Consider the following 23,700-nt stretch of genomic DNA (forward strand, 5'->3'; position numbering starts at 1 on the left):
TAAACAAGCTCACCCGTAATAAATAATATATCTATGATATTTACTATTTGTGATACTTCCTATTTGTAACGACCCAGGCCCACCGCTAGCTGATACTGTCATCTTTGGGTTTTCCTTTTCGGACTTCCCCTCAAGGTTTTAAAACGCATCTCTAAGGGAAGGTTTCCACACCCTTATAAAGGGTGATTTGCTCTCCTCCCCAACCAACGTGGGACATCACACTATTGGCCCAACAAATGTTGAACTGAAAAAAAAAAAAAAAAAAAACAACTAATAATTTATTGTAGTTAGAACTAAAAATTTGTCTTCCAACTTCCCTAGCTCCCACTTTCTTATCTGAATTGTAATATATTTTTATAAACAATAATATAGTGATCTAGTTGATCACTACCCTATTTTTGTTTGTTTATACATATCTATATATATATATATATATATATATATATATAGAAAAAATGAAGGGACAAGAGGAACATGTTTCCTGCGACCATCACCTCCTTGCTTCCTCATGTACTGGTCTCCCCACCAGCTGATTGGCCCACAAAACCTACTACCTTTGGCCCAAATTTATTGCAAAGAATGTCTATACCTAATTAAAATGTCATAAAAATAAAATAAGAAGTGAAGAAAATACAGGATGTTCATGGCCCACTTGGGCTAACTTGACAAACATTTGCAGAAGTCCTAAGCTTTCTCCTACTGATGTTCTAGATCTCTGTTTAGGCATGATAAGAATGTTTATCCTCCTACCTTCCAAGTGTTTTCATTTTCAAAACAAAACAATCGACAGCAAAATACGTGACTTTGCAGAAGTTAATCTTGGTTACTAACAAAGATTTTGCATGCCTGGAGCAATCCGATAGGCAAAAATGACTTTAAAGCTCGATATCGGGCACCCCTGACAAGAATGAACCGGGATCTTCCGACCCAAGTAGTGGCATGTATTCTGATCCTCTAACATGAACACTGAAGCAAGCTGCAAAGAGTAAGAACGGGTTGAGATATGTGAAAGATATGAATCACATTTGATCTGATTTCAGATTAAGAGTTTCCAAGTCACAGGCTTAAATTGAGTAAACTAATGAAGCCCATTCCCACCCTTGGGCCACAACTACCAAAATTTACTAGTCTTTAGTGAATTAATGATTTTCAGCCCACTGCCTGTCAGGCATGGACAATAACCCATATATTGCTCATAGCTACATTATTTATTTTTTAGTTCAACTTGTGAGGGTATAGGGTTTCTATGAGATCCCATATCCACTAGAGGAGGAGCAAAACGTTTCTTATAAGAGTGTGGAAACTTTTTCCTAATAGACGCGTTTTAAAACTGTGAGACTGACGACGATACGTAACGGGTCAAAGTCGACAATATCTGCTACCGGCGGGCTTGGGCTCCTACAAATGGTATCATAACTAGAGACACCGAGCGGGGTGCCAGCGAGAATGCTGGACCCTCAAGGGGGGTGGATTGTGAGATCCCACATCGGTTGGAGGGGGGAATGAAGCATTCCTTATAGGTGCGTGGAAACCTCTACCTAATAGACCCGTTTTAAAATCGTAAGGCTGACAGTGATATGTAATGGGCCACATACAATATCTGTTAGGGGTAGGCTTAGGCTGTTACAGTTTCAAACCTCTGACCTCTTAGTCGATCAAATATGCTTTTATACAATATGAACGGGCTCTTCACAAATTCCTATCACTACTAGTTAGAAACATTCTCGTTCAACGTGTTTCTGACTTTCAATGCACAAATGAAGTAGTTCATGCTCAGAATATCAAACAGATGAACGTTTAGAGAAATACCATTTTCTATCTTCATCGTACTTTGAAGCATGGTGTCCATCTTCATTTTCATATCAGAATTATCGTCCATATGCGGGACTAGTAGAGTGAGCTCACGGTAAATGTCACGAACAAATCTGCATATCTTCTTAGCAAACTCAAGTTCTCCATCTGATATTCGACCAATTGCTAACCGCATCAGTTCTCCAGTCAAATCTGCAAGCTGTATTGAGCATTTATCATCTCTTATTCTAAAACAGGGGTTTAACATGTACTAACAAAATCATTTGCGACCTCACTTGTTTATCCGTTTTCAGTAGTCGTAATAATCAGTTGGATTCTAGCGATTCTTAACTGAACAACAAGTACATATCAAAGAATGCTACTGATCTCTTTGCACATAATGTATTTTTGTGCTAATCATTTTGAACAAAATAATTCCATGAAAAGAAACAGATCTTTGATACTAACCCCCAAGATGTAGTCGAGATTGTTAATTTGTAAAGGCTCAAGTGATGGATCACTGAGGGGTAGCAATACAGCATTTATCTCATCAAGACTCAAAAGAGTTCCTGTTTTGCAAAATTTACATAACGTTGCAGCTTCAACATATTCTTGCACCTGCAGAGGCCAACGCTAAGCAAATCAACTTATTGTTAAATTTCTGGCCAAAATCGGTAAAAGACAGAAAGGTTACCCCTGGTGAGTATGCTCGCCTTAGCTTCCAGAAATCGGTCCCCTGTAGTTCATTTACAAGTCGGGACACATGCCGAGTTGTCACATCTGCCAAGTCCTTTTCTGCCTTTTCCAGAACTTCCTCTTTGTTTTGTTTACTGATTCTGTTTTAATAATCATACTACTAAGCCACATTTCCACATATAAATATATATATTCATATTCATCATGAGTTTGTACCAACAACTAGACCATGAATTCAAAATGGATCAAAGTGAAAATTTTTATAGATTGATGTGTTCAACCGTTCAAGAATCTCAAAGGTTGAAAACAGAAGACAGCCAAATAATATTATATGAAAAAAGTAAGAACACTAAGAACACGAAGAACATTAAGAACACGAAGAACACGAAGAACAACTGAACAAATGGATATTAACAACGAGGTATAGTCCTACCTGTGTACTTGAAAAATGACCTTTTTGCTGTTCATTGTAATATCACGGCTTGCTTTCACCACTCTTTCCCGTTTATCATTCTGTAGATTTAGTCAATTGAATATATGAACCAAACAAGTAGGAAAGAAATTTCAATAAATTGATGCAAACTCAAGCATTATAGCGAATTATTCTACCCCAACCCCGACTAATTATCCAGAATAGCTTTTAATACTGAATAGTCAACAAATGGCTCCATAATAACAATCGCAAAGTTAGAAACATCGGCTAAATCAACTACATTGCATTTCAACGACAGCAATCCAAGCCACTAAGCCAATGATCAGAAACAGTAAACAAACTAAAGCAATCGACGACAACAACAACAACAAAAAAAAAAAAAATTCAATCTCCAGAAACATTCAGCTTCATAGCGAAATCGTCGTAGAGAAATAGAAATGAGGCAACAACTATAGCTACGGAGAAAATGATGAACTTACGAGGTTATTAAGGTACTCAGCATATTTAGCGAAGGCGTCTTTCATGGAGGACTGAGTGGATAATGTCCTCGCTCTTTTCGGTGAGCTCTCCACCGCTGTCCCTGCAACTGCCAACAAATTGAGATTGTAACCACAGACCAGAAGAAAACGAAAGATGATAGTGAAATAGATTTGCAAAATTCAACCAGATTTGATTGCTCAAAACCCTAATCGACAGAAAGAGAGAGAGAGAGAGATCAATACTTTTATGAAGTAGCTGGGGTTTTGGTTTGGCAGCCATGAGAGCGGCCTTGTGAAATCCCGTAGCATAGAACATCTGTCCCTTCGGGACACCCTCGCGCCCAATTCCGCTCCATACACCACAAATTAGTAAATTGGGATTCTTTTTTTTTTATTTATTTTTAATTTTTAAAATTTTAAGTAAATTTTTATTTTTTAATTTTAATTTTGAGTAATTAATGAATTATCGTAAAAATATTTATTTATAAAAAATATTAGAGTATTCAACTTGAACATAGCTCAACACATAACACCATGTCAATTATATCAGAAAGTTGTTACTTTTGACCCATCCTATATAAAGTTTACTAATATTAATAAAACTTTTAAAGTTTACAGTATTTTTAAACACAGTTTGAAATTTTAAAATATATTTTTAAAATAAAATATTAACCGAACACGACTCTCCACAATGGTATAATATTGTTCATCTTGAGTATAAGCTCTTATGGCTTTGCTTTTCCACAAAAGGTCGATGAGGAGAGTATTTTTTGTTTATAAACCCATGATCATTCGCTAAATTAGCCGATGTAGAACTTTCATCATCCAACACCTCCCCTCGACAAAGTGCGGCCTCCTCTTAATTGAGGCTCGACTCTTTTAGAGTCTTAGTCATTTTTTACAGCCTCCTCTTACTGTCTTAGTCATGATCATTCCCTAAATTAGCCGATGTAGGACTTTCATCACTCGAAACATTTTCTTTTGGAGTCATTTGTTCGATATTTAAGGATTTACCAATCTATTGGCACGACTAAGTTTAGGGCACGACTCTGATACCATATTACACGAACACAACTTTCTACAGTGGTATGATATTGTCCACTTACAGCATAAGCTCTCGTAACTTTGATTTGTGCTTCTCAAAAGGCCCCACCCCAATGGAGAGAGTATTATTTATTTATAAACCGATCATTCCCTAAATTATTATTTATAAAATTAAATTTGGAAATAAAAAACTAAATGGTTAGAATCGAATTTGAAATATTTTAAAATAAAAAATTTGGACCAAAATTGTGTATTTATGGTATGTAAACGGCGGCGAAGACAACCAATCTGGGAAACAGAATGCATTGCCACGGTCGCAACCGCCAAACCAAACGTGACACGGAGCCGCCGGACAGAATCTCAAGAAACCGTTGGCTGATGCGCCCATAGAAATTCCATTCGCAGCCTCAAAAGCTCCATCATTCTGCAACATCCAATTCACGGAGCCGCCAACGAAGAGATGACCATGGTGACGCTACTGGTGGCAACGACGATCGATCCAGCATCCATCAATCCCGCTAATGAGCTCCTCGCCATGCCCGGATGGAGCCCTGGCCCTTCTCTCCAGGTCTTCTGAACTTATCCCTCCATTTCTACCTGAAGCGTTTCTGTTTCCCCCTTCGATTAATCCGATTCTTCTGTTCTTCAGGATATAAAAAGCTTCGCTAATCGAGATGTGAGGTTACTGCTACACGATAAGAGCATTGTGGCTGAGGACGATCTCGATAATCGATGGGAGGAGCTCACCGGCGAGGTGGTGGACGAGGTCATTTTCTTCAGTCGTCATACTGCCGTTTCGAATCGTCCTGCTCTCACTGTTCATCCGATCGGTACGATTTCTGTGTTCTTTTTACCTCGTTTCGGAAATGAATCGGAATTCGGAACCCTAATTTTGGTTGTGAATTGTTGCGTTCGAAAGGGGTTCCTCATCTGCTGGATGGAGAAGTTCCGCTGCAAGGAGGGAAGCCTGGATGGGCGGCGCCGCCGAGCCCTCGTATAGGCCCCTGGCTGAGGCTCTTGAAAACCATTGCAGAATCCCATAATCTAGTGCCAGAGTTTGAGGTTAACCATATTTCTCTTCTGTTTCTTTTGTAGTTCGTCATTTTCTGATGAAATGCAAACTCTGTACTACTCTTGTGAATTTTAGTTTCAACTTCTAAAGAAATTGATTGTAGATTACGTTGGAGGGTACTCATCATGGACCTGTTACAAATAAACGAACCCTGTTTCTGGAAATTGGTGAGTGTTTCTTTTGGTTTTATGCGTGTATCATGAATCTGAGGATTTTTTAGCTTGGTTTCTTGCTTGTGCTGCTGTTTGTTATATCTTTCTCGATTGATTGATATCCATAAGTGCTAGAGTTCAAACATGACATAGCTTAACAGGGTCCAAGAGGTTTGAATCTCCTACCCCAGTTATTGTAAATTTGAATGTTGGTTTGTTCATGTTAACTTTAGAGCTTCTTATGTCATTTGGGACAGATTGGATCAATGTTGTGCATTTATTTATATTGATGAACTAATATCAATTCCTTGAGTGCATATATTCAAGTGCTCACAAGATTATTTGCTTATGAAATGCAATATTCTACTTCTGATCAAAATGAATTGTTTCTTTCTCTGATTTTGGTGTATAGGCAGTACCGAGGATTATTGGTGTAGGCAAGATGCTGCCAAAGTTATTGCTCTAGTTGAGTAATCCTTTCCTGGATGATCATTAGGGCTCTCTTTTTTTCCTGTTATCATAATTTTCACGACGCAACGATGACATTATTCCTTACCGATTTACCATTTTGGATGCTTGCAGCTAGTCTGGGAAGGACTTGCTATTGGAGGAGGAATCGATGTCGGAAATTGGAACAGGTGCATAGATTGATACAGTTTTTATTTTCTCCTAATATTTACCACTAAATTTCAACTCTTTGTTATAAACAAGTTGTCCTCATGATTTATCATTGAAGTTCATTGCCTAGCCTTTGTTCAGTTACTTAGTTCTGTGATCTTTTCAACTTCTATTTAATCCCGTAATCGCTCTATCCATGTGATGTTCCACATTGGTTGGGGAGGAGAACAAACCACCATTTATAAGGGTGTGGAAACCTTCTCCTAGGAGACGCGTTTTAAAGCCTTGAGGGGAAGCCCGAAAGGGAAAGCCCAAAGAAGACAATATCTGCTAGCGGTGGATCTGAGTCGTTACAATCCAGGTGGCTTATGTTATATCGTTTCAATAGATCAAGCTTCTTGCAAGATTTTATCGAAAGTATAAGTCGCCCTTAACCTAGTAATCTTGTTTTTAAGATCAATGGTAAAATGTTGCTGGAGCTAATTCTTTCTCTTTGTATTGTCATTTCCCCCTCATTTGGAATTGGTGTCAATAGCTTCCTGATTTCCATGCCTATATATTCTTCCCTCCCTCTAAGATATACTTGGTCTTGTATTATCGTTTCCTCAACAAGAATATCTGTTCTTCTAAATGTTTCTTGCGTTAAATAATGTTGCATTGCCATCATGAATCAGGGAACATAGCAAGAACAATAAAGTTCTTCTTGGTATCGGGGGTGGACATTATGCACCTCGTCACATGGACATAGTTCTGTAAGTATTGGCCAGTTAGGCTATCCTTTCATCAGTTAATGTGTTCATCTCTCAGGCCTTCGTTTGCTAGTAATTAGTTTTTTCTTTTGTCTGTGCACATTTTTAATGTGAGATCCCACATCGAGTGGAGAGAGGAACGAGTGCTAGCGAGGACGCTGGGCTCTGAAGAAGGTGGATTGTGAGATCCCACATCGGTTGGAGAGGAGAACGAAACATTCTTTATAAGGGTGTGGAAACCTCTCCCTAGCAAACACGTTTTAAAATCGTGAGGCTGATGGCAATACCTAATGGGCCAAGACTTGGGCTGTTACAAATGGTACCAGAGCTAGATACTGAGCGGTATGCCAGCGAGGACGCTAGGCCTAAGGAGGGTGGGCTTGGGCTGTTACACACTACTTTATCCCTTGGTTTTTGGAAATTTATATATGTATGTATGTTTTCTTTGAATACTTTCAGGAAAGATGGAGTTTGGGTGAGCCACTTGCTCTCTGGATATTCCTTGCCAATGGAAGATCCAAAGCTGTCAAATGGCAATACAAGCGACAAAAGCATCGGCGGGAGCTGGAAACAGTCGATTAAAGCATCGTACGAGGCTACTACTTCGGCTTTCCCTGGCGGAGAGATCATAGCACACCTCGATCACAAGTAAGTTACAGTCCGTTCAGCTTTTTGTGCTACAAAACTAGTCTTAGAGGACGATGAGATGTGATGATCTGCTTCTGGTGTCGACTTAACAGGAGTTTCAAGAGCTGGCAGAAGACTGCCATAACAGGGTTCTTGGGTGAACTGGGCGTTAAAATTGGCAAGCCAAAGGACTTCTACTGAGATTCTTCTTTTGAAGAACATCACTTAATATTAGCTTCAAGGCTTCAGTTATTGAAGATTTTGAAGCATTCTATTCTTGCTTGCTTGAATATTATTAAAAAAAAAAACTCTCTCCTACCTATGAAATAAACTATATTTTTGGTTTTTCTTTACTATGAAAACGACTTGAATGTTCCGAGCTCACCGTTTTTCGGCGCTCCCGCCTCTAACCTAGGTCAAGACCTTTCGAGATTTAGGGGCAGACAAACCCTCAGATTTTAGGGCAGACCCAATTCGATGTCCCGAGCTCACCGTTTTCCGGTGCTCCCGCCTCTAACCTAGGTCGAGACCTTTCGAGATTTAGGGGCAGACAGACCCTCAAATTTTAGGGCAGACCCAATTGGATGTTCCGAGCTCACCGTTTTTCGGCGCTCCCGCCTCTAACCTAGGTCGAGACCCTTCGAAACTTTGGGGCAGGTAGACCCTCGAACTTTAGGGCAGACCCAATTGGAAATTTGAAGCATGAAAAGGCCAAATCCTTACTGCCCAAACAAAGCTCTCATTGACCTTTGAGGTTGTTTTTGTCATTTAATTGGGTCATCAACCCTTTTGCTTTTATTTTTATATTTTAAAATATCAAACCATTTAAAGAAAAATGTATAATAAAAGTAAAGTATTTATTGGCTTTAAATTTATTTAGGTCATTATTTTAAAATACCATTCAAATATGAGCTGTAAAATATTTTTCTCAAATTTATTAAGTCTTTTTTAGTTATTAAATATTTCATTTCCAAAAGTTGCTATTTTTAAAATGCTACCTATCTATTTATATTGAAAAAAAAATATAATATAAAACTATTTTTAAATTTAAAAAGTATTGAATATGTATAAAACTTATTAAATATAAAATTAAAAGTTAATTCTCGAGTTGAAATTGACATCTTATTTTTTAAAATTTAAGTACCAATTAAAAATCAAATTCAAATTAAAAACAATCAAATTCAAATTAAAAATAATCAAATTCAAATTAAAAATTAAATTCAAACTTTAGTTTTGAAAATAGTTTCTCAACTTCCCGAGAATAAACGTATATTCTCCTCGTAATAATTTATTAAACATTAAAATTTAATTTAAAAAAGATTTAAATAAAAAGCTTTATTTAAACATGGACTTCAATCAAATATGTACTTTAGTATATAGTTTTTAAATTAAAATTAATTTTAAAAACTATGTATTATAAAAGTTAAATATTATGTCAATATCATTAGTTTGGACTCAGTTATTTTTGCGTTATAAAATACTAAACCTTAGGATCTAATTTATCAAATTAATAAATATACTATTTCATTTTTATTAAATTAAAACATGTTGAAATAAAATATGTTATTTGAGATTCAACTGTATTTTTATTTGGGATTTTTTTTAAAATTTGAATAATTACGTATATATTTTATGTAGTTACAGAATTGAGTAAACAATTTTAAATAACATTTAATAATAATTTATTTTGAACCATTAGTTTATAATATGTTCATTTTCCACGTCAGATAATAATCTACGGCTGAAAATTGATCCAAATATACACAATTACCCCGGTCCCACTAACATTACGTCAACAATCGTCATATTGAAAGCTTCCATCTACTCGTGACACGTGTGTGCCCATTAACCCTCCGGGACCACCTGTCCCACCACAATCAAAATTTTCATCTTATTACATTCAAATCCAACGGCCAGAAGTCATGAGCTCAAGATTTCAACTCTAGGCACGGCCGTTCCAAATCACCACTCCCTTTATATTTTTCATTTTTTAAATAAAAGGTCAGAATGCCGGGATCGATGAATCTTTAGATGTGGGCCCCACTCAAAATGAAATAAATCAATTAATAATTAATTAATGAATTAGTTCAAAAAGAAAAAAAAGTGCATATTAAAACATTTGGCGACGAAGAAATGGATTCTGTAGAAACTACTGCAGTTGCCGCTTACGAATTGCCGGAGTTGCAGTAATTCCCGGTGAGTTCAATTTTCCGGCGAGAGTTATTATGAAATTTACCGGCTGGTATATGATGTTGTATTGAGAATTTATATTTGATTTGTGAACACCTGAAGAATTCTCGAAGAGTTCAGTCACCGAAGTTCACAATAATAATAACTTCATTCAATTACGATACACGGAATTGAAGAATCGGAGAAGAACAGAGGACGCATTTTCGATTGTTCTGGTGCGGTGATCGGCGACGTAGCATACGGCGGAGCTTCGGCGAAGGAGGAGGAGGAGGAGGAGCAGGTTATTGATTTGGTAAGTAATTTGAAGTTGAAAGAAAAGAGCGGGGTTAGGTTTATGTGTTAACTGAACGGAATATAATTGAATACTAAAACCTGCGGAGTATTAATTAGGGATCGTAGTTGGTAAGCGCATTTGTTTTTCTCTTGCTTTATTAATTGCAATGAGAGAGATAGAGAGAGAAGTTCTGTATAATCTGCCATGGCAGGAAGCCCTTTTTGAAGCTGTTAACAGAAATTACCAGTTCCGTTCGTTCTTTCTCTCTGTTCCATAAATTCAATCACCAAACTAGGGCGCTCCTTCAGCCCCTTTTTACAGTCTTCCTCTTGATGTTTCTTATTGATTTATTCATTTTATATTATCAGGGGGTTTCTGTCTCAATTTTATCGACTCTTCCCCATCTGTGTTTCAGGTTTTCATATGGATTTTGATACTTTTGTTCTTCATAATTTCTCGTTTAACCCTATATTCTATTGTTGTTTGAATTCTTTTCACTTTTCTGTCTGCATATATTCCTTTTTCCTGTTCTCTGATGTTTTGAATTCTTTCTGTTCATTTACTTTCCTTTTCCCCCCCTTGAGACTGAAGTGGAGGTTGAGGGTTGGGGTTGATTTCATCATTAGTTGAAGATAAAGGAGAATGGGTGGGGGAATTTTGATAAAGGGTGATTTCATACACTTTTTCTTTTGTTAATCATTTTGAGTTATGATGTTTCTGTTGAAAGTTTGGTTTGCTTTTCAAAAGTTCTTCCAACTTTTTTACCACTCGTTCTTCTCTTTTATATTTTTGAGTACTGGTAACAAGCTTTGGATTCCCAGCACGTATAGCCCAGAGAATTTTCTTTAATTATGTTCTAAAGCAAGATATCCTATGATAACGACTGTAATAATGACCTTTATGTGCTCTTTACAGGATGATCAATTTGGTCTTAATATTTCTGATTGTTGTTGATTTGATTGGTTAAGCTTTCTTTGTTGAGATTTAGTTAAGTTTTCATACAAAACTCGCTGCTTTTTATAGAAAAATACGAATATCGATCTGCTGATTCTATATGGTTCTTAAATGAGTGATTCTGGAGGGGCCGGACCTCGGCACCTAGTCAATCACCTAGGAGCTGACATGTTGTTCATTGTATCCCTAACTGTTGGAATAGTTGGCTTTTGCCAGTTTGTACTCACCTTTTTCTCTTTATTATCATTCAAATAGATTTGCCTGTTCTGCTTCAGAATAATTCAGATATTACAATTTCTGAGGAGAATATTTAGGAGACGATTCATTACTTTGGAATAACTACTGTTCTTCACTTTGTTTAAGTATCAAGCTGGTTATGAAGTTGTTATGTTTGATTGCTCGTACAACGGTGGACTACAAAATTTATATTTGTCTCTTTCTCTAACATCATCCTTTTTCTTCGTTCTCTCATTCACAGAAGTTTACAGAGTTGTAGAATTTCTGTTTTAATTCATTGATGTTTTATGGCAGGTTTGCTTAGGGATAGACCCTATCTTTCCTGAAGTTTGATTCTTTTGAAGATCATTTTGCCTCCATGGCGTGTATTAACAATGAAACTGGGTAACAACAATTTCTTTTGTGTTGTATTATTCTACTTGAAAGTTCTTCATTTTTATTACTGTTATTATTCCCTCTTTGCTTTTCTACCCAATGATCTTATGTTGTTTTGTAAACGGAAAGATTATTTACTATCGTTTTCGTGCTATTTACGCTCGTCAATCTACTGCCTTTTGTCCAACTTGCTGTTCTAAGTTACATTTGTAATTATGTATCTGCAGAAAGTGACCCTCCATTTTACTCTTCAATGACCAGCTCAGATTGTGTTCCAGAATCTATTGAATGCAATTACAATACTGAGTTGCAACACCAGATCGTTAGTATCGATCCAATTGGTCTCTTGTGTCAAGAAAAGATAAACCACGAGGATGCCATTCAATCTCCATCTTCAACTGGTGGTGGGAATAGTTGCCTGACCACTAAAATTAACCACTCGTCGGTAGATTGTTTTGATGATAATGCTGAAGGTATTAATGCATTTATGTCATCATCTGGTAAGAAATCCTCAGACTCGTATGTGGACAAAAGTGTCATGGAATGTCAAATGTCGAAAATGATAGTATGTGACAAGGAAATTAATGTCAATGATGTGAAGGACATCTGTATTGATGAAGGGGTGCCTTCTTTGGTCAACTTCATCTTTAGGAGTACGGATGAGAAGTCAAGCTACAAAACCCTGCCTTTGAACCAAAATGAAGGTTCTATAAAAGAACAAAAGAATTCTTCTGAGGTGTTGGAGTCCATTGCAGATAATAAAAAAATCTCTTTAGAAGATCACTTTGCCACGGACTGGAGAACTCATAATGATGCTAAGGATCTGAATCAGATAGAGGAAGCAAAACTCAATCAAAGTGAACCACAAGTTCCGGTGCAAAAGCTAGTTAGGGAAAGTCACTCTTCCGAGTCTTTAGACAACCTAGGTATCCAGGTATGCATATTTCTGGTCAAGTTATTAATCATGTTCTGAGATCCCACATCGGTTGGAGAGGAGAACAAAACACCCTTTATAAATGTGTGGAAACTTCTCCCTAGCAGACGCGTTTTAAAAACCTTGAGGGAAACTCCAAAAGGGAAAGCCCAAAGAAGACAGTATTTGCTAACGGTGAGCTTGGTCTGTTACAAATGGTATCAGAGCCAGACACCGAGCGGTGTGCCAGCGAGAATGCTGGGTTTCAAAGGGGGGTGAATTGTGAGATTCCACATCGGTTGGAGAGGAGAACGAACACTATTTATAAGGGTGTGGAAACCTCTCTCTAGCAGACGCATTTTAAAAACCTCGAGGAAAAGCCCAAAGAAGACAATATCTACTAGCGGTGGGTTTGGGCTTGAACTGTTACACATGTTCCTCTTGCACTTCATGTTCTATTTCCAACGTTGAAATATATAATTAGGATAGAATATTGAAGCCCTTTTAGCTCAAGTGATTCTGAACTTTTCAGGTTTGATGTTTTTCAGAATTGGTTGATGTAGGTTGGATTTCTTGTGATGGCAGATATCTAGTGAAAAAGGCAACTCGGAAGACCCTGCTTCAGCTTTCAAACCCGTTGAATCTTGCAATGACAATTCTGCTCTGGGAACTGAGGCAGAATCACCAAATGAAAACATTCCAACACAACACCCTTCAGCTCATAATAATGAATTTGAGAAGGGAAGTACTACATTGAATCTCAATTCAATCTCTCCCATGGCCAATGCTGAAGAAGAACTCCATGGAAATATCAACTCAGACTACCCAGGACCCATGACCAGTAGCGCTGGGACACAGGAGTGTTATGGAAGTAACGATTCTGCATTCGGAACCCAAGTTTCGACAAGTCGATTAATTTCAAGCCAGACTGCACACGACAGTGGCGAGTCTAGTTTCTCTGCTCTAGATCCATTAGCTAGCCTTGTTACTTACTCGGGGCCAATAGCTTATTCTGGAAGCATCTCTCTTCGATCGGAAAGTAGCACGACAAGCACCCGCTCTTTTGCCTTCCCTATGTAAGTAGCAAGCAATCTCTCTTCTCTTCTTGATCTATCCTGTCCTAAATTGTAATCCAAGGTGAATGATATTTACAGATTACAGTCTGAATGGAATAGCAGCCCGGTTAAAATGGTAAAAGCTGAAAGGAGGCATTACCGGAAGTACAGAGGATGGAGGGAGGGGCTTCTATGCTGCAGATTCTGAGTGCTTTCTTTGCTATCAGTAGAGGTAGATTCTGTTCACACATGTAAGTAGAAGATGCATTATTTCTTTGCTATTATGTGAAATTTAAGGTGTTAGTAATACCTCATATCTCTCTCTCTCTCTGGTTGTTTCTTGTTTCTGCACTCATTCATATTGTTCTTTGATTTGTATAAGAACACGATATGACATAGTTTCTCTGCATAGAATGATATTATCAAAACTCTTCCACAAGAGTTCAATTTTTATCACAAACTCTTATATGAGACAATTCTTTCATTTGATAAGAAAAGTCGTTCTCTTGAGGAAATTGTCCACCATTAATAAAGACGTTCATTGAGTATGTATTATTTAAGTGATTATTTCAAAAATTTATTCCGACTTTATCTCGTATATCTTCTTTATCGAAATTGTTTAAAGAAACGTTACACTAAAACTAGCGGAACATCTAAATCATACACTACAACGAGTAGTATATCAGAAGTCAACATGTTAACATAACAAATATTACATTATTTATTACAAAAACAGACCATTTATTCCATCACAGAGTCGTGAGATATTTCTGAGTATTAAAATATTATTATTCATTTGATTTAAAAATAAAAAAATATAACAATTTATATTGATTAAAATAGGAAATAAACTTGAATAAACTGGCCTGCACAAAAATGGAAAAAGAACCCTGACCGATGGGCCGAGCCAGCTTTCAACCACTTTACAGCCCACATTTGGGTTACAAGCCCTTATAACTCAGAAACACAATTTTCGAAAAGTGGTTGTCAGGCTGAGGACTACCCATTGGGCATTATTGGGATATGGAGAACCGGCCCGCAATCCTTCCACCGACAGGAGCGGGAGGTCACGCTGCTCTGTGAAGCCAGCCTCACGCCGTTTCCTCCGTCTCTAAGGGAAGCTGCCTCTGGGCCTTCGCCCAAGGACAACGGCCCAACTCCCTACTTGGAATGGACGGGCCAGAAGAATCACTCCATGAGACCCTACCCAGTGGGCTGGGCCAACCTCCAACCACTTTACTGCCCCCATTTGGGTTACAAGCTCGCATTGCCAAGCTCGGCGATTGGTTGTGTTGCTAGCCAGTTTATAAAGGCTACATTTAATTGCAAATCTACCGATGTGGGAATCCTGTAGCTAAGAACAAGCTATAGCTCTCACTTCTCCAAACAATTTTTGACTCTCAGATCTCTATCATTTTACAGGTATTTTTGAGTTTCAATTTTCAAACACTGATTAGAGGTTTGTGTATATGTTTTCACTCGATACTTTCTGTTTTGAAATGTTCTTGAATTCTGTCACTAATTTATTAGACATTGGTAAAGAAACCCATTCATGAAATGAACAATTGACCGTATCAGATCGTCCAATCTTTGCTTGTAAGCATGTAAAATTGAGATTAGATTAGCTTGTAAATTAAATCTGTAAAATTTAGATTATAAAAGGGAGAAATCAGTAGAGACAATCGTTATATATTCTACTGGGGAAAAAAATAACCCTTCTTCAAAGCTTAACACTGATACTCATAGCAATATGAGTTTGAAGAAATTGTATAGAAGGTCAAGGAAGATAAAACGCAAATCTGTACAATAGATATGACACATTAAAAATGGTAACTGCACGGAGAACACGAGACTCGAGACGCCATATAATCATGTCCTACGCCGCTTTTTGACTTGATCTGAGTCGTCTTCACTGTCCAGGTCCCCTTCATGTGCCATTGATGGGTGGCCGGAGGGAGGATTCCCAGTTTCCTGGTCAGATATTGAAGAGCTTAATCCAGTCAGTGAATGGGATGATGCATGACTAATGACTTCCAATAACTTCTTATGGAATGATGAATATCCAGTTTTATGAAATTCGTGTAATGGAAGATCACGGAAATCAGTCAACCAAAGTATAATTTAACTGATTAAGACAAACCGATCTCTATAATGGCCGCTTCTACTACCACAAGGAAAATATCAGGAAAGACGATATATAGAACTAGACGACCTTATCAAAACACCAGAAGATCAAGATTCGAGATTTCAGCTTCGTACCTTATAAATAGGGGTTCCGCATGGCGTTCTCTTATTCGCTCGCTTGCCCAGATCAATCTGAACGGAGATACTAGCCTGTGACAAATCCAGTCCAGTATTCTGCAGAGCTTGAGTCAAGCTGTTCAATAACCTGCTCAGCACCAAGTTCCAGAGCTGTTACCAAAACCTAGGAAGAGACCAAGCAAATGAACGCCTCCAAAAGCAACTATTCAGACATCCTATATGCTGGAGGTTTGAACATGCTCTACTAAAGGTTAAATCATTATAATTACTACATTTATAAAAGAGGAAGAAGAAACTTCATCAAAAAAATATCTAATCCAAGTCATAGGACCGCATAATGGATAGTAAATAATTGTTTTGATGTTTTAAAATCTATATAGTTCTTACAAAATCAGGCTCCAGATTTAATATTCAAATGAACTTGGTAATGGCTTTAGATGTAAACATAGATGAAGCAACAATCAAATGATACAAACACATCATATAAACTTTGAAGTTCATCTTGTTATGAAAATCTCAAGGGTACCCTCCACCAAAGACGTGAAAACTTCTGATCACAGAATCTTCATGTTGGATGATGAAAGTCCCACATCGGCTAATTTAGAGAATGATCATGGGTTTATAAACAAAGAATACTCTCTCCATTGGTATGAGGCCTTTTGGGGAAGCCCAAAGCAAACCCATGAGAGCTTATGCTCAAAGTGGACAATATCATATCATTGTGGAGAGTCGTGTTCGTCTAACACTTCAGACATCTACCAAAATATTTGGAAAAAAATCAGTATAAATATCTTACAACTAACCCTTCTGAATAAAGACTCGAAACGCTTATTGTCCCTCCTTGAATGCTCATCTCCTCCGGTTGGCTTGATGCATTGTTGGTGATGGGACACTCTGTTGTCTGTGCATCAGAAATTGGAACGTGGAGAGATTGATCATGAACACCATCACTACGGATAGAAGCATGAGTATTTCCTTCCAGAGACATGGGAAGTGGAACTTTATTTGTGATGTCAACATCCTGTAGAATATCTCTGCCTGTGTGGGACTCGAGAGGATTCTGTGAGCTCGCAAGCATGGCTGGTGAAATTGAAATGTTGTTGTCATCAAACTTCCCTGAATACATTGGTCCTGAAGCAGAACCATTTTTTACAGACTCGGGATGGCCAACAAAAGTCGGCATACGCCAATGACTATTTCTCTGCATGACATGGTAAAATTTAGAGTACTTCCTCAGCAGAACAAGATTCTTGATTAAACGAATTATACTATGAATCATATACCATTTGTATCGCGGATATTGTTTCAGGGGAATGGCTGTTGAACACTTGAAAAATTGCCTATGTTGTACCAACAACTAATATTTCTTATGCTTGCATATTTTCTACAGCTAATCTTATACATACAAAATAAACCCGATCGCCAATTAAAAGGGAATATTTTCTCATTTTTTGTTATAGCTATTGCAGCAGCTGAAGTGAGCAAGATTTTGAATGACAACTCCAAATAAAATGAAGGAAGAGCTTTGGTTTTTACCCATGGTATCAACTTAGTAGGTTCCCCACTCCAATTCTGATATGAACCCTCGTATTTCTGCACCTTTTCCTGTAAATACTGTACATACTCAATCACCTGCATGGAAAGACCAAGTTTAGTTAGTGGAAGACAAGCAGATATCACACAGAAGCACAGGAAGAATAAACACTTAACAGCATCGACATTATCTCGATTGCAATAAGCATGCATACCTCCAATAAGAACGACACGGTATCTCTCTTTTGGTCGCTGTGAGGTATAAGATCTCTCAAAATCTGGAATCTGAAACGAGATAGAGATTGTTCAGGGGGCTGTACATTCAATGTAGACGGAAATTCCAATATTCATGATTCACAAACAATAGAACAAATAGACCTTGAAATTGTGATCAAAATAATCTCTCTTAACAATTTTGAAACACTTGTGTTCGGAGATTACCTCTCATTAATCTTGCTTCTTCTGCGCTGTTCCGTGACTGAGTGCTTCGACCTTATGGCATTAGCCTTATCATTGTGCTTCCCATCTGGTTCCAAGTTCAATTACAGTAAAAAATAGATAAATAACTTAAATGAAAACAACCAATTTCTTGAAAACAAGCTTCCCTGATATCATCATTAAAACAAGATACCTTTGCTGTTTCCGATGCTACTGTTTGCGTTGTAAGTAGAAGCAGGCCCCTCTCTTTTAGCAACCAGCTCGTCCTCCTCGTACTCTTCGTCTTCCTGAACGCTTTTCGCCGTTCTCATACTGAGATATTATTCAGATTGGACGGTCCAAACCTCCAATCGTCTGTACCGAGACTTCAACTCCCTGTACAGCTCCTAAAACAGAAGAATCACAGAATCGTACCAATTCGAAGACGCTTCCAAGCACCAAGATCGAAGGATGATGTAATTTGAGGACCAGCAATGAAAAAGAGTAGGAAAGAAAGGGAAAGTAGTGGAACTTGGCTGAGATTTGATGTTAACAAATGAAAGACAAAACAGCCATGGCCGATCAGCAGAGCTGCCGCCGCCTGGAGGCAGTTATCGGTGAATGGAGCTGCCGTTGTGGCGCTTTAAACCGCCGGATTTGCCTGCCGCCGAACACGAGCGAGTTTCAGTGAGATGCATCCGCTCATGCTTTGCTCGTGATCTCTCTTTGTAGGCCGATCCATTTTGAGTTCTAATCTGGGCCGGCCCAAATTGATAATCATTTGGGCCGACATTTGGATCCAGGAAGCCCACATTCTCGTATTTAATCCGTCCATTCATCAAACAAAATAAAATATTATTTTATTTCAGTGCTTATACTTTAAAATATTTAAATGTTATATATATAATTTTTTTTTAAAAAATTAAAAATTAGCCCATAATAACTTGAAGATAATCTTTTATTAAGAATTTCACATTTGCCAGCTGTAATGATCCTATTGGCCAATGTGAGAGTGGGTCCCAGACATGATGCACGTTCATGAGCGACGTGGCCGCACGTCATAAGACACGTCCGTCACGAACCGGAGGCGTAGCCTCCGGAAACTCCCATGTGCGCGTACCCACCGGAATTGGAATGACGTGTCATCGGTGTCCGTACAGTTCACATATTTTCTTTTTACTATATTAATAAAAAGATTCTACCATTTTTAACTTTAAAAAATTTTAATAATAATTTAATTTAAACTTAAAAAATTAAAAGAAATATTATTTATATTAACATTAGAGGATCATGTTACAAGGATGGGCGGCACGTGATCAGAACATGTCGGCATTTTCAATGGAGGGTCGGCCATACTCTGACTCAGCCAATGAAGAAAAAAAAAAAAAAATATATATATATATATATATATATATATATAAAAGTCTTTATTAAAAAATTGAAAAAATGAATGAACTTATTTTTATTTATATCTAATAAATTTATTAATTAAAAGAAAATTGAATATAGAAACATATTTGACATATTTTTAAATTAAAAAAAAATAGATTTACGGTGTAAAATCCAGGGAAAGACAGGGGCAAATGAGTAAAACAATCCACCAAAAAATAAAAAAAATAAAAAATAAAAAATCTCCCGAATATTAAAATGATTAGTACGTGTTTTCAGCTGATTCATCGAACGGTAAAAAATTCCCGTGCTGCTCGCTGACACCCAACATACTCCAAGCCATTCGCCACTGGGTCCCACTACTGAACTTACCCATTACCATTAGGCCACGTGTCCATCGTTGCCAGCGTCATCGGACGGCCCAGATTCGCGCTCTTCTCCACCGGCTCCATTTTTGCTTGTTCTCTAGCCTTCGAATCACGAAGCACAAATACGAACAGAGAGAAAAGTTCTGGTTCTAAGCTTCCAACCAGAGTTTGTGAATTAACCCTAGCTTTCCGCTTTAGGTTAAAGAGACAATCGTGAAGAAGGCGACTCCATTGATGGAGATACAGCAAGGAATGAGCTTCAACAACTGAAACGGAGAACGGAGAACGGAGAAGGAACTGTTCTTTGCCTCATTTCGAGGATCTTTATTTTGATTCTTGTTATTATACCTCTGCAGATTCTCACAGTTGAATGACGCATTCATTGATATGAGCTACGTTGTTTGATTTTCGCGCTTCTCCTCTCAGATCTCTAGTTCGAGTGTGAGTTTTCTCCTTCTGATTTCGCTGGTGTTTGTCTGTTCGTTGATTTGTTTTGTTTTGTTTTTGTTAATCAATGTCGTTTTGGTGGAATTTCACATCGAGTCTCAGGATTGTGTTTGTGGTAATTTCTCTTAAGATTTTGGGATGGAATATGTTGTGACATGTGTTGATTTTTTGGATTTGGGGAGCTGGTGGTATGGAGTGAGGAATAATTGTTTCTGCAGCATTGCGTGTGAGATGATACTAGCATTATGGTTGTTTTTTTATTATTTCTTTACGAGTCTTCAGAGACCAATCTGGATTTAGACCGACTTATTGAAATAATTGAGCTGCGAATGGTGCGTTTTCTTTACTCTGCATCCCTTGCATTTAATTCTGAAGCTATTTAGCCTTTAAAGAGGACTGGCAGTGGAGTTTCTCAACTACCAGAGGCTCGAGCTGTTGTGAAATTTACTGATCTGTGATATTTGCATTCATTGAGACTAATACAATGTTCAGAAGTTGGATTTTACTTTCTTTCCCGGAAACAGTAATAAATGTCATTTTCTTTGTTGAAATCGATTGAACCTTTTGTTTTGTTATGATTATTATTATTATTTTTGCTCCGAGGTTGTAAATATAGGGGCCCTTGCACCGTTCTGGAATTTATACATGATGTGTTCTAGTTGCCATGAATTAACTTCTTGTAATAAATTTGATATTGGGTTTCTTTGGCAGATCTTGGGCTCTTCATATCCTGCTGAATGGTTATGTATTTGAATTCCCTTGGTTTCTTGTGGGCATTCCTTTATTGAGAATCTTGAGTGGGATTTCGTTACTGTGTGGCTGATTAATGATTTTTAGGGTACAAGAATTTGTTGTAGCTCATTCAGCATTGGCTATAGATTTGGGCACTTTTCTGGGAGAGAAGGAACTCTCTTCCCTTGCCACCTCTCTTGCCTGCTGCCAACACATTTGTATTTAATGCATCGTAAATTGGACAGTCCAGTCCAGACGCAAATGGCGGTGGCGGCAGCCTTTACGAGTCCTCTCAGTGGTGGAGAATATGGCGGCAGCAAGAGGATGGAAGGCAGGCAGGCTACAGGGAGGAGAAGGGTCTTTGTGCAAACCGACACTGGTTGTGTCCTGGGGATGGAATTGGATTGGAGTGATAATGCTCATACTGTGAAGAGGAGGTTGCAGCTTGCGCTCAATGTACCCACTGATGAGAGCTCCTTGACATTTGGTGATACGGTGCTCAAGAACGACCTCAGTGGCGTACGAAATGATTCCCCACTTCTTCTTACGCGAAACATTTTGCATAGAAGCTCGTCAACTCCATGTCTCTCGCCTACTGGAAGGGATATCCAGCAAAGAGATCAGAGTGGCCCTATTGAGATATTGGGGCATTCTGATTGCTTTGTTAGGATAAAACAACTGGTTTGTGAGATTATAAAAGCTACTAAAATCGGTGTAGATCCTATTCCTGTTCATAGTGGACTTGGTGGTGCATACTATTTCAGAAATAACAGAGGTGAGAGCGTTGCGATTGTGAAGCCTACAGATGAAGAACCTTTTGCACCAAACAATCCAAAAGGGTATGTTGGTAAAGCTCTAGGTGAACCTGGGTTAAAACGATCAGTGCGTGTTGGAGAGACTGGATTTCGCGAGGTTGCAGCTTATCTTCTCGACTATAATCACTTTGCTAATGTGCCTGCCACTGCCCTGGTGAAGATTACCCACTCGATCTTCAATGTCAATGATGGAGTAAATGGTAACAAGCCAAGCAAGAAGAAATTGGTTAGCAAGATTGCATCGTTCCAAGAATTCATACCACATGACTTTGATGCCAGTGATTACGGGACTTCCAGCTTCCCAGTTGTGGGTGTTCATCGTATAGGCATTCTAGACATTAGAGTTTTTAACACAGATAGGCATGGCGGAAATCTTTTAGTTAGGAAACTTGATGGTGTTGGGAGGTTTGGTCAAGTGGAACTTATTCCAATTGATCATGGACTCTGCCTGCCTGAAACATTAGAGGATCCATATTTCGAGTGGATTCATTGGCCACAGGCTTCAATTCCATTCTCAGAAGATGAGCTCAAGTATATCAAAGATCTCAATCCATTTAAAGATAGTGAAATGCTCAGGATGGAGCTTCCCATGATCCGTGAGGGTTGTCTCAGAGTTCTGATTCTCTGCACTATCTTCCTCAAGGAAGCTGCTGCATTTGGTCTCTGTCTTGCTGAAATTGGCGAGATGATGACTAGAGAGTTTCACAGGGGAGAGGAGGATCCCAGTGAACTGGAACTCATATGCATCAAGGCTAGGCAGCTGATCGATGAAAGAGAGGTCTTATCTCCCCAGGCTGATGATTTAAGCGATGAGGGATTTCAGTTTGATATAGACTGCGATGAAATGGAGTCAGCCTTTACCCAAGAGGTAGAATCCGATGATTTTTTCCCAACAACACCATTTCGTTTCGGGATCGAGGAAGAAAACGGCGAGGAAGACGAGCGAGGGGGCTACCTCGATTTGTTTACTTCCAAAAGGATTCCAACTATTTCAAAGCTTTCAATGTCACTGAAGAATACCAATCTAGGTGAGAAGAATAAGAAACACGCGAAGTACTTTGGAACAAGACCTGAGAACGGATACATAATGACCAATGCATCATCCTCCGGGCGCCGGAGTGCAAATGAACAGCTTCCAGCCAGTGTAACCTTTGTGAAGCTAGCAGACATGAATGAGGAAGTTTGGTCATTGTTTTTAGAGAAGTTTCAAGAGCTACTTCCCCCGGCATTTGTTAAGCGAAAATCCACCACTCTTGGTCAATGGCAGAGGCAAAGGCTTGGCACTTCTTGCCAATTTTGATATTGAGCAACCAACTTGTTGTCATGACAGAGTTCAATGGCTTTGATGGAGCAAGGATCTTCTGATTTCTCTCCCAGAGATTGCATTTAAAAAAGGGTCAATACTTAGATTCTATTGTAAATATTGTAGCATCAACTAGTAGATCTGGTTTTAGTATTCTCTTTTCTTATCTTTCTTGAAAATTACATTGTTCTTCTAGCTGCTACCACCGTGTTATATATGTTCTTGGTCTAGCTTTAGATTGATTGAAAATATGTGAAATTTTCAATCTCTTTCTCACTCTGACTATTTGTAATTGGCACTTATTGTGAGATCCCACGTCAGTTGGAGAGGAGAACGAAACATTCTTTATAAGGGTGTGGAAACTTCTTCCTAGCAGACGTGTTTTAAAAACCTTGAGGAGAAGTCCGAAAGGAAAAGTCCAAAAAAGACAATATCTATTAGCGATGGACATGAGTTGTTATATCGGGAAGGAACAATGGTTAGGAGAGCAGTCAAAATGGTGGTTGGGAATGATTGGAATGCACCATCCACCGACTTTGTGTAAACATTTCATAGCCATAATTTTGCTGTTTGTTATTTGATACAACTTGAAGAATAAGAACAAGAGGGAGAAGACAGTGAGACAAAAAGAAGAGATAAGTTGGAGGAGAGTGACAGATTTCTAGTGAATTAATGGTTATCTGTTAATAATGTAACCAGAAACTAAGCTCTCAAACAGCTCGAATTATTTTTGTTGTTCTTAGTCAAGTTGTATTAGATATTTCTTAGGTTAATT

At 38.2% G+C, this 23,700-nt stretch overlaps 5 protein-coding genes and 1 non-coding gene across 17 annotated transcripts; 3 read left to right on the top strand and 3 right to left on the bottom strand.

Annotated features, from left to right (window-relative positions):
* Positions 1 to 584: 584 nt before the first annotated feature.
* LOC111799278 (Translin family protein) lies at positions 585 to 3,772 on the bottom strand. 2 transcript variants are annotated; one of them, XM_023682758.2, is made up of 7 exons: positions 3,643 to 3,772; positions 3,400 to 3,506; positions 2,921 to 3,000; positions 2,486 to 2,627; positions 2,260 to 2,409; positions 1,810 to 2,011; positions 585 to 976 (listed from the first exon to the last, which is right to left on the bottom strand). In XM_023682758.2, the coding sequence occupies exons 1-7, from the start codon at positions 3,713 to 3,715 to the stop codon at positions 876 to 878; spliced, it is 855 nt and encodes a 284-aa protein (XP_023538526.2). In that variant the 5' UTR covers positions 3,716 to 3,772; the 3' UTR covers positions 585 to 875. The 2 variants fall into 2 exon arrangements, with proteins under 2 accessions (XP_023538526.2, XP_086981353.1); XM_087125227.1 differs by lacking the exon at positions 3,643 to 3,772 and adding an exon at positions 3,585 to 3,618.
* Positions 3,773 to 4,731: 959 nt separating this feature from the next.
* Positions 4,732 to 8,014, top strand: GEK1 (D-aminoacyl-tRNA deacylase). The gene is made up of 9 exons (XM_023682610.2): positions 4,732 to 5,011; positions 5,093 to 5,273; positions 5,363 to 5,505; positions 5,619 to 5,682; positions 6,080 to 6,132; positions 6,250 to 6,305; positions 6,960 to 7,037; positions 7,494 to 7,682; positions 7,775 to 8,014. The coding sequence occupies exons 1-9, from the start codon at positions 4,904 to 4,906 to the stop codon at positions 7,860 to 7,862; spliced, it is 960 nt and encodes a 319-aa protein (XP_023538378.2). The 5' UTR covers positions 4,732 to 4,903; the 3' UTR covers positions 7,863 to 8,014.
* A 1,741-nt stretch (positions 8,015 to 9,755) lies between these two features.
* LOC111799296 (18S pre-ribosomal assembly protein gar2-like protein) lies at positions 9,756 to 14,119 on the top strand. 9 transcript variants are annotated; one of them, XM_087125761.1, is made up of 6 exons: positions 9,756 to 9,857; positions 9,954 to 10,143; positions 11,611 to 11,700; positions 11,919 to 12,625; positions 13,190 to 13,680; positions 13,759 to 14,119. In XM_087125761.1, the coding sequence occupies exons 3-6, from the start codon at positions 11,691 to 11,693 to the stop codon at positions 13,865 to 13,867; spliced, it is 1,317 nt and encodes a 438-aa protein (XP_086981887.1). In that variant the 5' UTR covers positions 9,756 to 9,857; positions 9,954 to 10,143; positions 11,611 to 11,690; the 3' UTR covers positions 13,868 to 14,119. The 9 variants fall into 9 exon arrangements, with proteins under 9 accessions (XP_086981887.1, XP_023538556.2, XP_023538558.2 ...); XM_023682788.2 differs by having other exon boundaries at positions 11,953 to 12,625; XM_023682790.2 differs by lacking the exons at positions 9,756 to 9,857; positions 9,954 to 10,143 and adding an exon at positions 10,389 to 10,540 and having other exon boundaries at positions 11,953 to 12,625.
* A 516-nt stretch (positions 14,120 to 14,635) lies between these two features.
* LOC147791573 (signal recognition particle RNA) lies at positions 14,636 to 14,940 on the bottom strand. Its single transcript, XR_015421827.1, has one exon.
* Positions 14,941 to 15,332: 392 nt separating this feature from the next.
* On the bottom strand, positions 15,333 to 18,593 carry LOC111798308 (transcription factor BIM2). Of its 3 annotated transcripts, none has more exons than XR_015421591.1 (7): positions 18,086 to 18,593; positions 17,896 to 17,980; positions 17,670 to 17,739; positions 17,458 to 17,553; positions 16,718 to 17,122; positions 15,919 to 16,084; positions 15,333 to 15,630 (listed from the first exon to the last, which is right to left on the bottom strand). XR_015421591.1 is itself a non-coding variant. In XM_087125163.1 (7 exons), the coding sequence occupies exons 1-7, from the start codon at positions 18,201 to 18,203 to the stop codon at positions 15,529 to 15,531; spliced, it is 999 nt and encodes a 332-aa protein (XP_086981289.1). In that variant the 5' UTR covers positions 18,204 to 18,592; the 3' UTR covers positions 15,333 to 15,528. The 3 variants fall into 3 exon arrangements, 1 of the variants encoding a protein (XP_086981289.1); XR_015421592.1 differs by having other exon boundaries at positions 15,919 to 16,048; positions 18,086 to 18,592; XM_087125163.1 differs by having other exon boundaries at positions 15,919 to 16,048; positions 16,725 to 17,122; positions 18,086 to 18,592.
* A 1,173-nt stretch (positions 18,594 to 19,766) lies between these two features.
* Positions 19,767 to 23,667, top strand: LOC111798306 (phosphatidylinositol 4-kinase gamma 7). Its single transcript, XM_023681367.2, has 2 exons — positions 19,767 to 20,069; positions 20,787 to 23,667. The coding sequence occupies exon 2, from the start codon at positions 21,033 to 21,035 to the stop codon at positions 22,920 to 22,922; it is 1,890 nt and encodes a 629-aa protein (XP_023537135.2). The 5' UTR covers positions 19,767 to 20,069; positions 20,787 to 21,032; the 3' UTR covers positions 22,923 to 23,667.
* The last annotated feature ends 33 nt before the right edge of the window (positions 23,668 to 23,700 follow it).

The sequence above is a fragment of the Cucurbita pepo genome, chromosome 7 (genome assembly GCF_057944985.1).
Source record: "Cucurbita pepo subsp. pepo isolate OVF chromosome 7, ASM5794498v1, whole genome shotgun sequence".
Taxonomy (NCBI): domain Eukaryota; kingdom Viridiplantae; phylum Streptophyta; class Magnoliopsida; order Cucurbitales; family Cucurbitaceae; genus Cucurbita; species Cucurbita pepo.